At 43.1% G+C, this 17,124-nt stretch overlaps 2 protein-coding genes across 9 annotated transcripts in view; one reads left to right on the top strand and one right to left on the bottom strand.

The window, feature by feature from the left end:
* EIF2AK4 (eukaryotic translation initiation factor 2 alpha kinase 4) overlaps positions 1-17,124 on the top strand; it is a 93,493-nt gene that overhangs the window by 57,312 nt on the left and 19,057 nt on the right. For 6 of the 7 annotated variants that reach the window (XM_085882022.1, XM_085882015.1, XM_085882007.1 and 3 more), the window contains 11 exons: positions 320-436; positions 638-703; positions 6,191-6,361; positions 7,064-7,198; positions 8,873-8,977; positions 9,105-9,233; positions 12,067-12,153; positions 12,290-12,399; positions 14,003-14,058; positions 14,224-14,321; positions 14,817-14,885. In XM_085882022.1, the coding sequence (XP_085738148.1) occupies positions 320-436; positions 638-703; positions 6,191-6,361; positions 7,064-7,198; positions 8,873-8,977; positions 9,105-9,233; positions 12,067-12,153; positions 12,290-12,399; positions 14,003-14,058; positions 14,224-14,321; positions 14,817-14,885 (1,143 nt within the window). Of the gene's footprint in view, positions 1-319; positions 437-637; positions 704-6,190; positions 6,362-7,063; positions 7,199-8,872; positions 8,978-9,104; positions 9,234-12,066; positions 12,154-12,289; positions 12,400-14,002; positions 14,059-14,223; positions 14,322-14,816; positions 14,886-17,124 lie in introns of those variants that run through there. The other variant, XR_015058389.1, reaches the window with a different exon arrangement.
* SPATA22 (spermatogenesis associated 22) overlaps positions 15,359-17,124 on the bottom strand; it is an 82,471-nt gene continuing 80,705 nt past the window's right edge. Inside the window, exon 9 of one of the 2 annotated variants that reach the window (XM_085882104.1) lies at positions 15,359-16,227. The gene's annotated coding sequence lies outside the window, so the exon portion shown is untranslated. The remainder of the gene's footprint in view (positions 16,228-17,124) is intronic. The other variant, XM_085882112.1, reaches the window with a different exon arrangement.

Genomic DNA, 17,124 nt, shown 5'->3' with positions numbered 1-17,124 from the left:
GACAAAGGGCATCCTGGGAAGGTATGAAATGGGACGCGAGACATTTGGATAAAAAAAAAAGGGATGATCCCAGAAAATACGGGACACCTGGTCAGCCTGTTCGGGAATCAAACCGAGACCAGACGGCTCAAATGTAAGTGTGCTATCTGTGGACCATTCTTTCGGATATATCACACATGAAAACCCTTCTGACTGCCCCCAACATCAGAAACGGACACATTTTTTGGCTCGAGTATATCATGAAATGTTTTTTTGACTATTTGTGTCAACTCGATAAATAATGATCCAAATATGTTTTATTTATTTATGCTTCTATCAGGATCGGAACTATGTGATTCAATTCAACCATACGGCCCTTATCAGAGCTGTGTTGCTGCACTGTGGAATCTCCGAGGACAAGCACAGTCACGTGTATGCCGTCCTGTGTGACAGCATGGTAATGATTGGTCAGGGGGAGGGGATTGAGGGGACGGGCTTGGTGGGTGTCAGCCACATACTGTACCTTTTTGTGTGAAACACTGCAATACTCCCTTTGAGACTTTTTCCATTTAACCCTTTTAGAATAACAGCCCTATGTATAAGGTAAATCCTTCCTCATACAGATGAGCTCTTTATTGTCATGTGATTTGGGTTTCAGAATGAAAAGCACGGCAAGCATCAGATCGAGGCTCGTTTAGGAGGCATCTCGCTTCATGCAGCTACGGTGGGTGCATCCGTTTAGTGCCGTCCTGGTGTTTGTCTTTTTTTATTTGTAAAAAAAATCGAGGCTCATGGAAGATGTCCCATCATGCTTTGAAAATTTAAATGTGCTTTTAATTTGAGGAACATAATCGAACTTGCTTTTTTTTTTCTTTTCTTTGTATGTTTTGCAATCATTAAATGTAGATTATCTTTGAAGTAATTTACCTCTAAACATTGCAAAATCCTTTATAATATAGACATTCCACATTGCTTTATACATCACATTGGTCTGTTTAGCATTCCCATCTAACCAATGACTCACGATGATAAGACGCCAGGTTCAAATCCCATATACTGCATGTATTTTACTCGTTTCTACTTATGTCCTTGTAATTCATGCAAAAGTACGTACACTGATGAAGAATCGGCTTCAATCTTGCTAATTCTGGACATATCAGCTGCTTTACACGACTTGATTATCTTCAATCCTGTTTTGGTATTTCTTGATCTGCTCTGGAATTGTTGAAGTCTTGCAGATCATACATCTCCTGTAAACATTGTTGGCTATTCATCAGACACACTTCGTCTAACTGTTGACACTCCCCAAAAATCTGTTTTGTCCACTTTTGTTTTATTTTTCTTCTTCCACTTCATACATGCAGTTTTACAGAACATTGACATCACCTTTCATTGCTATGTTGACGATACCCAGATATATATCTGTCCATTGAACCTGTATGTGCTGGACTCTCAGGTTCTTACATGACAGGGACTTTCAGGAAGGAAAGCAGGGAATTTGAAGGAGGTGGGTTTGGGGTGGATTATCAGAGGTAGAAACGATAATGGTTTTGGATGGGGGAAGATAAGAGATGGTGGTGAACAGCTGTTTTGAAGACCTGGAGGGAAGAGTGGGATTGAAGAGAGTGTGGGAGTTTGTTCCAACGGCAGGAAAAAAGAGGAATGAAAGAGTGAAGGTGAGCAGTGATTCTTGATTTTGGTAGGTTTATCAGAAGGGGGTTGCCGGTGGACCTTGAGCACCCTGCGGAAATGTGGTGGGGACAAATCGCAGACAGAGCAGGGGGGCGAGACTGGAAAAGAGATGGTAGAAGACAAAGACCACCGACCTGCCTGCTGTGAGTGAGTGAGAGACCCAAAGACTCAGCCTCATCATGGGAGATACCAATGATCCCAAATACTTTGGGTTCCACAGCATGAAGCCGTGAAAGGTGAGAGGTGGGAGCACCAGCCCAGAGGGGAGAGCAGTACTCCACCAGGTTGTGGACGAAAATTTTGTATGTGGTCAGTAGCTCAGGTGGGCCGAGGAAGGATTTTGCACGACAGAGGATGCCCAGTCTGGCTTTGGAGGCCAGCTTAGAAATATGGCTTTCCCAGGAAAGATAATGGCAGATAGTGAGATCCAGAAGCTTGAATGAAAGGACTTCAAGAGGATTGTTGTTCCAGATGGTCCTTTCGGAGAGATATAGTGAAAGTGTGAGATTTGTCAGGATTGAAAGACATGTTCCACGTGTTGGACCAGCTTGTGGTTTTATCCAGATCTGCAGAGTGATGAGGCTGCTGCTTGCTGATCTGAGGGATGGCAGATGGTACGGTTGAGGGTGGAGTCATTAGCAAAGGGATAAAGAGGATTTTTTAGAGTCAGAGAGATCATTGATGAAAAGATAATTTGAACTTCAACCACAGACAGTGAAACTTTGGGATCACTTCTTGATTTTTGCTTCTGCAGTTTCAGATGTAGTTGTCACTCTGGCCCAAAATATTTCCAGTATCATCCACACATGTCTAAAAATCTGTTGCTCTATTTTCTTCCATCTGCACAATATTGCCAAAATCCGCTCATGTTTAAATCACAGGATGACTTAGGTTCATGCTCTCATGTCATGCTCGGATTACAGTAACTAACTTCTCCCCCTCTTCTCAGGCCTTTCCAGGTTATTGACAATATGGCTACAAGACTCATGGTTCAAGCTCATTCATTTAATGACATCACTGAAATGCTCAAACCACTTAACTGGCTCCCAGGCATCGACTTTAAATAAATCATTTCCTGTCTACATTTCTGACCTAATCACACCTTGCATCCTGATTGAAACACTTAATGAAGGATGGTGTAAAGGGAGTTCCCAGCCTGATTATAAACTCTGGGGTTTCACAGACAGGTTTTCACAAATCATCATAAAGTCCATCCAAGGGATGGCACACATTAAGCCAGGTGTCCCATGTCCTAGCATTCGTTGTTGGAAGTTAAACATCCCATGATGTTTTTGGTGAAGTGTAGGCAAGTTATCGCTGGCAACCCAGACACAACTTACAAATTCCTGCCACCTTCAGTCAAATGTCAGGCTTGACCAGCCGGTTCGTGAAAGACCAGCCAAAAACCTTCCCTGGCCGACCCCACAAGAAGGTGGGACTAATTGGAGCCGTTAAATTAGTAGTCGATCCAGCTGTTCAAACACTATGCTCAAAAAATCGGAATCTCCTGCTAGTTTGCATTAGAATGGAAACCTTTGGCAATGTAACATTCTTCAGGTATGCTCACCTGTGGAACACTACATTTTGAAGTTCTCACAACAAAGTGGTTTTTTAATCTCTTAAAATCGCATGTTCTAACTTGCTGTGTTAGTTTTTACCCCTTCTTATGTGAAATGCTTTGAGGTTTTACTTATAAACTAGTGTAAAGCCCATCAAAAATGACGGGTTGGAACAGTTTGCTTTACGGTGCAGTTGCGTGAGCGACTGAGCGTGCCAAAGTTTGAAGCCTGGGCCGAGTGCCAGGTGTGCTTATATCTTCTTTATTTATTAGACATCCTACAGACGTAAATGAGCACTCGGTTTTCTCTGCATGCATTGTTCATCACTTGCAGCGAATTTCACCTCCCTGCACCTTGTATTTTTTGTGATTCAAAAAAAAAATGCTTCTGTGCACTGACCTCAAGCCTCGGTTTGCAAGCCATTGTCTACAATTCCAATGTAAGAGACATAATTACTCTTCTTTTGGGTCTTCGGAGTTCTCGGGGTCTCTTAGGTCCTCTGGGTCATTTTGGGCTCTCGGGATCCTTTGAGCCCTCGGGGTCTTTTGTGTCCTCTGGGTCATTTGGGTTTTCAGGGTCTTTTGAGTCTTCAGAGTCCTTGGGGTCTTTTGTGTCCTCTGGGTTGTTTGGGTTTTTGGGGTTGTTTTTGTCTTTTGGATCCAAGGAGTCTTCTGGGTCCTTGGGGTGTTTTGGGTCCTTGGAGTCTTTTAACCAGCGGACACATAGTCGTGTTCAAAGATTGTGCTCATTAAACCCCCACTCAAATCCCTCCTTAAGCGCTACTCAAAGCCTTAAAAACCTACCCTTTTGAATGGGGATAGACATCACACAAACAAATACACAAACACACATTGTGTTTTATATGGTAGATGAAAAGTGCTATGCTATAATTTTTTTTTTTTGTATACCTTGTCGAGGCTCGTATGAGAGCTAACGCACAACGCACATCAAGGGGGGCATGAGACAGGAGGGGAGGGAGTGGGAAGGACAAAATAGTGGGGAACAGAGACATTTGGAGATCTGTGGAAGAGAGAGGGATGGGATGGGGAACATGGGGAATAGAAGATGGACATTACAGGGACTTTCAGGAAGGAAAGCAGGGAATTTCAAGGAGGTGGGCTTGGGTGGATTATCGGGGGTAGAAAAGATCGAGGATTTGGATGGGGGATGATAAGAGGTGGTGGTGAACAGCTGTTTTGAAGGCCTGGAGGGTAGAGTGGGAATGAATAGAGTGAGGGAGTGTATTCCAAAGGCGGGAAAAAAGAGGAATGAAAGAGTGAAGATGAGCAGTGATTCGTGATTTTGGTAGTTTTACCAGAAGGGGGTTGTTGGCGGACCTTGAGCGCCCTGCGGAAATGTGGTGGGGACAAATCGCAGAGAGAGCAGGGGGGGGCGAGGCTGGAGAGGAGACGGTAGAAGACGGAAAGACCACTGACCAACCTGCGGTGATTGAGTGAGAGGCCCAAAGACTCAGCCTCATTGCGGGAGATGCCAATGATCCAAAATGCCTTGGTTTCTACAGTGTGAAGCCGAGAAAGGTGGGAGGCAGGAGCACTAGCCCAGAGGGGAGAGCAGTACTCCATCAGGGTGCAGAGAAGAGCTTTGTAAGTGGTCAGGAGCTCAGGTGGGCCGAGGAAGGACCTTGCACGACGGAGGATTCCCAGTCGGCGACTGGCTTTGGAGGCGAGGTTTGAAAATAATGTGGCTTTCCCAGGAAAGGTCATGGCAGATAGTGAGGCCCAGAAGTTTGAAAGAAAGGACTTCTTCCAGAGGATTGTTGAGAAAGTGGATGGGGGGGTTTTCTAAACGGTCCTTTCGAAGAGACATAGTGAGAGTGTGAGATTTGTCAGGATTGAAAGACATGTTCCATGTGTTGGACCAGTTTGTGATTTTATCCAGATCAGCAGTGAGCGAAGAAGCTGCTGCTTGCTGGTCTGAGGGATGACAGATGGTACGGCAGAGGGTGGAGTCATCAGCAAAGAGATATAGAGGATTTTCCAGAGAGTCCTAGAGATCATTGATGAAAACCAGAAAAAGAACAGGGCCCAGAACGCTACCTTGAGGAACTCCAGCCTGGACAGGAAGGGGGGATGAAATAACTCCATTTAGGGCCACACGTTGACTGCGACAGGAGAGGAAGTCTGCGAGCCATGAGTGGAGATGGCCTTGGATACCATAGGAAGAGAGTTTGGTGAGCAGGGCAGGGTGCCAGACTGTGTCAAAAGCACGTGATATATCCAGGGATACGGCTCGGATTTCTTGTCTAGCATTGAGGGCTTCCATCCATTGTTGGGAGAGCAGAAGCAGCATATCCAGGGTTGAGTGACCTGGTCTGAAACCAAATTGATGATTGGAAATCAAGCCATTGGAGAAGAGGAAGGATTTGATGTCTGAAGCGATGATGGATTTCATAACCTTGCTGATGATTGGGAGAAGGCTGATTGGTCTGTAGTTGCGGGGATCTGTTTTTGCACCTTTTTGTGCAGGGCAGTGATGTTTGCTGATTTCCATGCAGATGGCAGATGGCCTTGAGCAAATGAGAGGGTGAATAGAACAGAGAGAGATGAGCAAGAGCAGAAGAGCAGGCTTTGAGGACACGTGAGCTAATGCCGTCTGGACCGGTTGCAGAATCTGAGTCGAGGTTTGACAGCGAGCTCTCCACCTTGTCAGGAGAAAAGGCTGTTTTATTCCTGTGGCTGACCCTGAAAGAAAAAAATTGACTGTTTTATGCTGATTTCAAAGGAAATGTAGCTGTTGGGAAAGAAAATAAGTTCATTGAAAGTTACCTTCTTTCGAAGCACGAATTTGCATTCGACATTCCCTTTGCTTCTAATCCTCATTTTGTTCCAAAGAGAAGATGGCTGTGGTTGTTAAAGGAGTTATAAATGATGACACGATTATAAATGGCATTTGTCTGAACAATATCTGACAAACCGATCACTTTGTTGTGCATTCTGCAGTTGAACAAGCTGTACCACTTTGTTGGACACCGGGGAGACTTGGCTAAGACCGAGTTGGTGCTCAAACCTCTTGAGAAGCAGCATTCGCAGACAGCACCCCTCATTAGACAAGGACTGGAAGACCTACGCAAACTTCTGTGTCTGCTGCAGCGGCTGGGAACGCGGCAGGAGGTCTGTGGGAGGTTGCTATCGCTCCTACAATTTGGAAGTGAACACCTGTATTGCACACTTCCTCTATAAAACACAAACCCCTCTCCCCACTCTGTAACATTTCCCCCAACATTGAAATAGTGCATTGCTTCAAAAATAAATTTGTATATAAAAACAAGGCTCATGGTCAGCAAGGGCTAAAACGGCAACGTTGTGACAGTGGGGTCACATTTGCATACAAGCAGGGGAATCAGCCAACAACAAAGGAGAGAAGGGAGGTGAGGAAACACAGCAACCTGCAAGTGGGTTGAGTTAGGAAGGATTAATGTGGGTATTAAAGATTGTGAGTAAGGATGATGGGCAGAGGAATCATTTTTCTTTGATATATTTAAAGCTGCTCCAGAGGATTTCAAAGGCAGAAGAGCAGCTGCCAGTGGAACTCCATGCCTCGGATTTTGGATAAAGCTGTTAAAGGCAAGGAGGAGACTGTGGGCTACTGCTGTCAATTCACCGAGCTGTATCTTGATCTGTTATAATTATTGTTTGTTTGTGTTGTTGTTTATGCCATTACAAAAGCTCAGGGAAAACGTTGTACATAGATCTCTTCGAGCGCATTATGGCACAACAGACAAAAAAAATTAAAGCATTTCAGAGTGGACTTTCTGGGTTTGTGGTAAGAGTTCAGGTAAATGATCTCTCTCTCTCTCTCTTCTTTTTGTGCAGATGGTAATAAACCTGAGTTTGGTTTACAAGGTGCAGCTGCACAGCGGCATCATCTTCCAGTTCACATCACTCGTTCAACGTAAGCACAAACAGGTGCTGGAAACGCTGGCAGCTGGAGGTCGGTATAATGACTTGGTACGTGTGCTGACCTGCAATCAGTGGCAGAGCAAGGGTTGGCAGCACCTAGTGCCAGGTTTACAACTGCCCCCTCTCTGTTTCAGTTCCCCAGTTTAAGTGCATCTTGGGGATTGGAAAAACGTACAGAGTTTGCCGATAAACACCGAGGTAAAAATCCCGCACCTTGGAGAGACATCGAAAATCAATGTTCACAGGACAAATTAACTATATATAATATTGGTCATATTAGCAAATTTATTGCTCTCAATTACTATCAACTCAACAGAGAAAATAAGACTTGGACCTTTGAATTATGTGTACTGAACACTACAAATATGGATGCACATTGTACTTCACTTGACAAGAAGAATTTTTGAAACAAACTTGGGCTTGGTGAAGGTGATTTGAGTATTTTTTTTGTATACATGGTTGAGGCTCGTGGAAGAGCTAGAGCAGAATGGAAGGGAACAAAATGTAAATGGGGAAACACCAACAGTAGAGTAAAGGGGATGGGGGGGGGAGGACAAGCTCCACACAAGCTGAGTGAAACACGGCAAGAAGAGGAAGGGGAAGGTGATGATGAAACAGAAAAGGAACAAACCAACCAACAACTAACAAACAAAAAGAATGGAGGGGGGCAGGTCACAATAACCTGGAAAAAGGGAGTGCTTGGGAATGGAGTCATTTGGGGTTGAAGAGATTAGTACGGATGGGAGGGGGGGGAGGAGGGTGACCTGAAGCAGTGGTGAACATCTGTATTGATCCGAAGCCCTGGAGAAAACAATGTAACTGAACAGACTGGGGAAGTTGGTTCCATGGGCAAGAGAAAAGAGGAACAAATGAGAGGAGGTGAGCAGTGAACCTGGATTTTGGGAGTTGAACAAAAAGAGGGTTACTGGCAGACCATGTGCACCCTGCAGAAACCTGGAAGGGATAGAACCAAGAGAAAGCAGAGGGTGCAATACCAAGTGTAGTAACTTTTTTTTGTTACCATTTGAGCTTTGGTCATCAAATTTTCAACAACACTTTATTGTGGGAATATGAAGAAGACAAATTAAGAATTTGGTCAAAAGGTCAAAGGAGGAAGATACATTTAGCATACGGAAGAAGAAGAATAAGTCCAAATTCAAAGCGGATGGGCTTTGCATTTTCAGATGCTTTCTAGTTGTAGATTAAGATATTTAAATCTTTTAGCTTGATGATTAATTTTGTGTTGTTTTGTGCTGTGCCATGAACGTCATTACTTGACAAATACCGGCACATCGACATGTTCATATTATTATTATTAATTGGTACTCCCAATTTGCTGTAAGTAATTTCGAAGCTTGTACTTCTCTGGAGCAAACTAGCCCTTGTTTCATCCATCTCTTGGCAATACTAAATTCAGCTAAAGCACACTGGCCAGAGAATCAGAAACAGATATTTGGAACTTGATCAGGAACACTAGCACAGTACACAATGTGGGATCAAGCAGTACACAAGTCGAGTCAAAAGCATTGCAAATAAAAGCTTTTTTTTACCCCTCTGATGATGCTAATAATGCCAAAATATGTCCAAGACCGAAGGTTAAAAATCCTGGATTGAACCCTGTTCCCCATGGTCATTGACCATTACTTGAAGAGCTCCCTCTCACTATTTTCCCCACTCTCTCTCCATCTCATTTGCTTGAGTTTTTACTTTTGCCTCCTGTAGGTCCAACATTTTCGAGTGTCTCAGTCTGGGCCTCCACTCACTGCTGTTGGTGTCAGCTTAGCGATAGACACAATCACACTGTCACTGCTGGGATCAAAATCTCTGGTATGAGACTGTGATATCTTTACACCCCTCACTTTCTGGTTCAACACTTTATAACACATTCTTGACTTTTACCTGTCATTTATCTCATGGATTCTGTGTTTTGTGTCCTCTTCCTTGTGCCCAACAGCCGTGGCTGAATTGCTATGAGGTACTCATCGTATATGATGACACAGTTCCGGGGCACAGGGCTTTGGAACTGGCTTACAATCTCTGGGCATCAGGGTTCAGAGCTAAGCTGTTGAGCGAGGTTGCACAGGTCTGTAGGTGTACATCTGCTTGTCGAACTACATGTGCACTTATTTTTACTGGCTCCCACTTGAACATGTATTTATAAGTAGACATTTGAATTAATTACATTTGCATGTACATATTCATTTTCTGAGAGTAGGGGAGTGGGACAACAGGAGTCTACAAAAACAAACAAGGGAATGAACAAACAGGAAGAGAGGAGAGGAGGACCACAATTACTTACTTGTCTCAAGAGGGTTTGGTTAGGAGGGTAAATGGGGGTACAAAGGATCATGGTAGCGATAGGGGGTGACCCAAGATGGTGGTGGACTGTCAACTTCAAGCCCTAGAAAGAAGAGTGGAATTGAGCTTCCTCAGGAATGTGGTTCAAAAAAATGGGAGAAAAGACAAACAAAGGAGTTTAGATGTGTAGTCAGCCTTTAGAAGTTTAACCAGGAGGGGGTTACTGGAAGAATGCATGTATCCTCGAGTCGCTGGGGAGAGTAGAAGGGCTGAGAGAGTATAGGGAGCTACATCGGAGGAAAGGTGGTGAAAAACAGAGGCTACCGACCTGTCTGTGATGAGGGCAACAGGCCTTGTGCATCTTCCTCATCATGAGAGATGCCAATAATGATGAGAGCTTTTGATTCCATACCTTTTAGGGAAAGCAGATGTGATGTTGGCATTCCAGCACATGGAAGAAAGCAGTACTCATTTGAGCTATGGACCTTCTGCGGCTGGCTTTGAGATGCCAGCTTTGCTATATGGTTGGCCCAGGATTGGTCATGGCTGATAGTGAGGCCTAAAAGTTCAAGAGATCGAACCTATTCCTGTGGCTGACCCTGGAAGTAGATAGATGGGTTTGTTTGGTGATCTTTACAGAGTGACAGGGTGAGACAATGAGAATTGCAATGATTGTAAGATGTGTGACATTTGTCAGACCATCATTTAATCAATTCCAGATTAGCAGTGTGATGCAGCTGCTGTCTGCCTGTTGGTGAAATGGGGGTATGGTTCGGTATAATGTGGAGTTACAGTATCTACAAAGTTGTAAAATTTACAACCTCAAAAAGCTGGCTTCTAAAAACATTTTTAAAGATAATTATTGATGACATTTTGGTGAGAGAGTGGGAGATGTGATTTTATTTGTTGTGATGATGCAGTTTTAATTTACTCTTTTAATTTTGGGCTTTGTCGACGAGACTTACAAAAATTACAAGATGAGTCTTGTTAATTAAAATGTTCTTTTGAAAAACACAAACAAAAACCATCATTTTATTCTGAGCTCTGCATCATTTAGCAGAGGGAACAGCCAGCCTAACATCCCTCTTTGAAAGGACTTGCAGAAGGAACTTTCCTTTTGAAGAGTAGGCCACTGAGTGCAGGTGCCCTGGAAATTGACAGATAAATGCAATCCTTTTACTTGGATAGATTCCTCCTGCATCTTTCTATTCCTTTTCTGAATAGTTCTTGCATTTAGCAAATAGTGGCTCACATGTTCATGTCCAGATTAGGCAGCCCAGTGACAGCACTCTCTTTATTCTGGTGTACTGCCTTGAATCCATCATTGAATTGTCTTCGTTCACAGTCGTTCATGGCATGATGGGTTGTTTGGTTTGTCTTCACAAGGAGGGTACAGATCCAGTTTGGTGTGGGCCACTGTTTGAGGAGAAGTTGAAAGCTGAAGGCTCCTCTGCAGAATCTCTGACTAGTTCTCTGTTGGTGATGTTGGTGTCTGCCCACAAATGCTGCTGTTATTTGATGTCGAAATCTGCATCGCTCAGTGCTTTTGCAGAAACTCAGACATGGTTTTGCAAGATCCAAGACGTGTGTTTGGAAGGTTCTGCAGACCCTTATAAATGAGCACCTCGGAAGTCATATTCTCGCAGCATTCTGGCTTTTCAACATATGACATTATGTGGTATGTTCGACAGTACTGGGAACCATTGTATGGGTATTGATCTCGATGCCCCACTGATTATACACGTGGATTTGTTTAGGATTATCTCCAAGTGTTTGGTGTGACTGCTTTCTGCACACAAGAGAGCAATATTCTGCTGCAGGGTATACAAGGGCAAGGCTAGCCATGCAGAGGCTGCGTGCACTCGTCCCCCAGCTGGTGCCTATTTCTGCATGATAATTACTCTGGTTTTGGTCTTCTCACTGACTCTTTTAAGATAGTCCTGGTATGTCAGACTATGATCCAGGGTGACATCAAGGTACTTGGTGTGGTGGTCATTCTTGACTAGTTTGCCACAGAAGGATGCCTTTAAGCTACTGTTGGTTGCTGATGTGGAAAGCAGCGATAGTCTTAGATTGATTTGGATGGAGGCACCAATATCTCAGAATACTAATGCAGTCCCACCACGTTCGAATGTATCCCTAATACGGAACCATTCAAACATATGACTCAATTTTATTTGTAAACCACATTAAAATAACTCTGTACAGTATGTAAAAATGCATTTCCATCAAAGATTCCACAACCAGAGTTATTTTAAACATTCCCATCTGTCCATATAATTCCAAAATACAGGATATAGATGGAAGTTGCCAAGTGGTGTATGACACAAGCTTGCTGGTTGGTTCTTCTGTTACTTTTGCAGTTGATGTAATTAAATGTGAATTGTGATAGCCAAATAATTTGTGGCCATTAATGCATAAGGTATTCTGAGTTTTCTGTGCTCTCATTTAATTGGCTAAGATTGTATTTGCATGTACTCGATCCGCAGTGCTGTATCCATTAGCCTTGCATTGTCACTTCACTCAACAGAAGAGTGACTTCATATTGGATTTGAGAATGTAACTTTCAACTCAATCTGCCTTTGATGTTTCTTCCACTCTTCCTCTTCTCCATTTAGTCCTCAATGGACCTTCACCAGCAGTGTGTGCAGGCAGGCAACCCCCTCATGGTGTTTCTATCAAACAGTGAACCAGGAACAGTGTTGGTAAGCAAGCTCTCTCTGCATTTGATTTTGATTCGGATCCTAATCATTCCAGAACCAAATCCTGGTGAGACAACTCGCAGATAACGTAGTTACCTCTGTGTACTCCAACTGATGTCTGTCTCTTCCCTGTTCTTAGGTTCAGGGACAGGAAAAAGAGAAGCAGTGGGAAAAGAAAGTCTTGGAGGCAGACCTTGTGGAATTTGTGTTAAAGAATGAGAGAAAAGCAACAGAAGGCAAAATGAGCAGGTATTTCTTGTGTACTGTTTAACTTCTTTTTCTTTTTTTTCTTCATCGACATGACAAATTATTGTGCAATAATGGAGCAACGAACATTTTTACGAACGACGAATACGGCAGATAGGTTGGTAGCCTCTTTTTTTTTTGTACCACCACTCCGGTCTAGTTCGTTCTCTTTGGTCTCTCAGATCTCTGACGCTCCCCAGCACATGTTTTTCTCGCAACATCGTCTGCTGGTTCAACTCGCAAAATGCAGGCTTTCCACACCACTTTTTTGTTCCTCTTTTTCCCGTTTGTGGAACTGCCTTCCAGAGACGGTTCAATTGAACTCTACCCTACAAAGATTCAAACAAATGGTGCGGCACCCTCTCATGCCCTTCATTTCTACCCATGATCCTTTCTACCCCATCTCAACCTTTTTACTTGCAGGTTACTATGTTCTCTCCCCAACTCCCCAAGTTAGCTCATTCTCTTTGTCCATCCCTGGCTTGTTGTATCCCACTGTGGCCCCACTGGCTCTACGTTACCTTTTTATCTTTTGTCAACTCAATATTTTCAGTTAATCATGATTTAATGTATAAAATTGAAAAAAAAATCCTCATCGTAACCTCCACCACCTAAGGTGGATGAACGTTATGTTTTCACACCCGTCTCTGTCTGTCTGATTATGAGCAGGATATCTCAAAAAGTTATGAAAGGATTTGGACGAAACTTGGAGCTCAGGTTGGGTTGTCACACCCAACCTGTCCTCCAACAGAACAGGTCCTCAAACAAGACAGGTTGGGGTGATTCAATTTTGGTGAAGATCCAGATTCGATCATTTTAAAATTCTTAAAGTGAGTCTTCACCATTGAGAGATAGGGCCAAAAACTATATGTAGCAGGATATCTCAAAAAGTTGTGGACGGATTATGGCCAAACTTAGTGGATCACTTGGGTAGGTGACAAGAACAAGCCAATTAGATTTTGGTTAAGGTCTGGATGCAGATCCGGCCGATCAGTGGGATCCAAAACATAAACTGTTCAGCCTGGCAGAGCTATACGCTCTCCTGAGTGCTGCTTTAGTTTATAATGTGAAATGCACTAATTGAGGGCAAAATGTGATGATGGCACCAGTGTGTTGTTATGTAATGTGCTGTATTAATGTTCCACTAAGAGGTATTTTTTGTATACAAAGTCTAGCTTATGGAAGAGAGCGAGGCAACAGAGGGTAAGAAGGCAAGTCACTCATCATGGGACAATGCACAGATGCAAGAAGGGGATGAAGGAACAGGAGGAGGAGAGAGAAGAGAGAGGGAAACAGAGTAACCTGCAAATAGATGGGGATAGAGGTCGGGGAGGGTTTGTGAGGATAGAAAAGGTCACAGGTTGGCTGTGTCAGAGAATCTTTGCAGTGAATATTATATTACAGGGAAATTGGTCTGAAATTTCAAAATGGAACAAATTGTTTCCTTCCATTCATTGTAATTGCATCATTACTGGTCCATCCTAGGAACAAACGATCATATTTGAATATTACACTTGCCTGTTGGCCAAGCATTATGCAAGCCCCATTATACGATTCGCTAACAATGTGCAACAAAGTGCCTGATATCCCAGTTTTTGTCTGGCAGAGATGTGAATGAAACGATGGCAAATGTTCCACAAAAGGGATCTGCATGCAACTCTGGTAAGTTTTCATTTTCTCTCGGTATGATCCATGTATGTGTGATGGAAGGGACGGAGAGGGAATGCTTGTAAGAGGAGGGAGAACATGAGGTTATGTGCTCGGCTGTCCAGGTGCTTTGCAGGGTGCGCGAGGGTACATATTCTAACCCATTTCCCCCAACACCAGGTACGAGTGAGATCCACAGCAGTGTACCGGTTCCAAATCTGACTTTTGTACCCATGAACAAACTCGCATACAACATCAAAAAGAAACTCGAAATGCTGGTAATAAAGCTCTCGTATTTACATATTTTATTTTAAATGACCGTTTTACTGGTCAAGCTGGATGCCCAACTTGTGTTAAGACATTGTTTTCTCCAGACCAATGATGCATCGTATCTCAGTTGTATTGTCACATTGTGATTGGTAATTATTTTAGGACAAAATCATGTATCAGGTAGAATTATTGGTACTTAACCACATTATTCACAGAACATTAGATTAAATTATCAGTTGATTACTCAGGGAGTGATTGGAAAATGTTTTAATCCTTTATCTAATTCTTTTTCTAATGTTTTAATCTATTCCTTCAGTGAAGACAGTCATAACTGATAATGTGAAAGTCTTAATGAATCAGTATTTACTTCTTATAGGTTCCATAAAAATGACACAAATGGAGCAATTTTAAAACACGTTAACACAGACTTAGACTGCAGACCCTGGGATTGGCTGTGAGGGGCCCAGAGTGGACAGTAACATATTGTACATTTTGTATTCCAGATCCTAAACCAAATTGTTCCGGTTATTAGCAGCACGTTCAACAAGGACCTGGACGTGGAAGTTCTGGCTGTAAGTGGAAATAGATCCTTTTTAGAAATCTCTACAGTTCATACATTTATCTAAATAAGATTTTTAATCTCCCCCCCCCACCCCTCACCCCCAATCCCATACCCACCCATCTCTAATCCCTCTTTCCATTTTGCATCTATATCATTGTCAACTAATATTGGGAACATCAATCCAGTGGGTGAATTGAGCAGGTTTTAGATGATCATGAAACATTCATGGATAGTTTTACATTTTAAGCTTTAGTTTTGCAAGTGCAAATACACAACTAAATTACAATACTGCTTTTACAATTAACTATATCGATTTCAAGAGTTTTCCAGGATACTAAAGTTTGCCCATTCCCATAAATTCTTAAACTATTTGCATTACATATAGATTTTTTTTACAACTCTTTAGCTGTACAGGTAGACTAAAAATGGAAACACCTCAGTAAATGAGGAACACCAAGTAAACTGAGACAATGAAAACGCATACTAAATTAAAATTGACATTTATTTCATAACATGTGAAAAAGGATCAATATATGCAATCACATGAGATTTGTCAGCGACAGTCCTACAGGATCTGCAGAGACAGAAAAAACCAGGATGTGCACGTGACATCACAAAAATGTCAAACTATGCAGGGGTTTGTACAGTCAATATCGAGTGTGACCACCTTGGGGGTCGATTCATGCTTGAAATCTATGGGGCATGGGTAAACACAGGTGATGGATCAGAACTTGTGGTATTACTGTCCAGTAAGCTCTGAAAAGCTGCAGTAAGCTCTGCAACATTGCATGGAGGGTTCATTTGATGAATTCTCCTCAAACCATAACACTGCCACCTCCAAAACGGTCTCTCTCAATAATGCAGCTCTGAGAAAAAACAGTGTCCTTGCCGACAGTACACGTGAAGATGTCCATCTGGCCAACTGACATTGAACCTCGATTCATCGGAAAAGATGACGTTTGCCCACCGTCTCCCACCAGATGCTGCCCATCGTTGAAATGCAAGTCGGTGTTGATGTGTCAAGATTTGTCCACGGTAAGATTGACAACTCTGTAAACAACGTGCAGCAAGATGACATTGTACGGTTCGGTCACTGATGAGTCGTCCCCTTGTTCCAATGGTGGTTCTGGCCGTTTCTCGTACTGTCCTGAAGCGGTTGCGGAGGTGACCGATGGCGATGGATCGGTATTGTCTTGCTGGCGTCACGCTGTGCACCAAGACGAGGACGGTCACTAACCATTCTTTTAGCTCTATATCGGTTTGGAAGTCGAGAAATTGTTGACTGGTGGACAAGCAACTTTCTTGACTGATTCCACTCTTCAGCATACCGATGGCTTGTTTCCTCTGATCATCTGTTAGATGTGGCATTTCACTTGATGGCCTCACAACTAAGGCAACCCGTGCTTTTATAGGGAATGGATACATATGTTGCACGTGCAACATGTTTTTTTTTTTAACCACAGCTCATTATTTCCAAGATTTGCCATATGGTTGCGTTCAAACTCAAATGTCAATCCACAAGCAACAAAATGGACTCGAACACAATAAAACACCCATAACAGATGTACATCATGCATGTTTTATGACTTACTGTTTGTTCACCTTTTGCATTGAAGAACAGGCTATACTCAATCTAAATCGTTTTTGGGTTTTCACTGCCTCTCAGTATATGAGCCTGGTGTTGGCTTAGTGGTTAGGGTGGCTAGGTTAGTGGTTAGGTTAGGTTAGTGGTGAGGGTTAGGCAACGGGACTTGACTTAGTCAAGTCCCGTTGGCTGCTGAATTAACACCAGGGGGTTGACTCAGCCTGTCATCCTTCCGAGGTCAGCAAAATGAGTACCAGTGTATGCCCCGGTTAGAATAGGTGTACTATATCCCTGTGTGTTGTAAGAGGCGACCAAGGTTGGCGTCAGGAAGGGCATCCGGCCATAAAAAAATATTGCCTCAAGAAAAGCTAACCCTTGCACAGCAGGGAAAAATGGCTGTAAAAAAACGACTGCCTCTCAGTATATACTGAAAGCAATGGCTTCCACACAGGTGTGGCCCATGTGTTAATTAAGCAAATATCCCAGCATGCTCCAGGTCATGTATTAAAATTCTGCTCGGGCCTGGTTGCCGATAATTATGGCTAGCATGGCTGCAAGAGGAGACCTCAGTGACTTTGAAAGAGGGGTGATTGTTGTGGCACGTTTGGCAGGAGATTCAGTGACAAAGGCAGCTCAACTTGCTGATGCTTCACAAGCAACGGTG

Source organism: Eptatretus burgeri, chromosome 1 (assembly GCF_056783735.1).
Source record: "Eptatretus burgeri isolate ZD-2024b chromosome 1, Ebu_testis_v1, whole genome shotgun sequence".
Lineage (NCBI taxonomy): Eukaryota > Metazoa > Chordata > Myxini > Myxiniformes > Myxinidae > Eptatretus > Eptatretus burgeri.
This window is presented reverse-complemented; position numbering and strand designations above follow the sequence as displayed.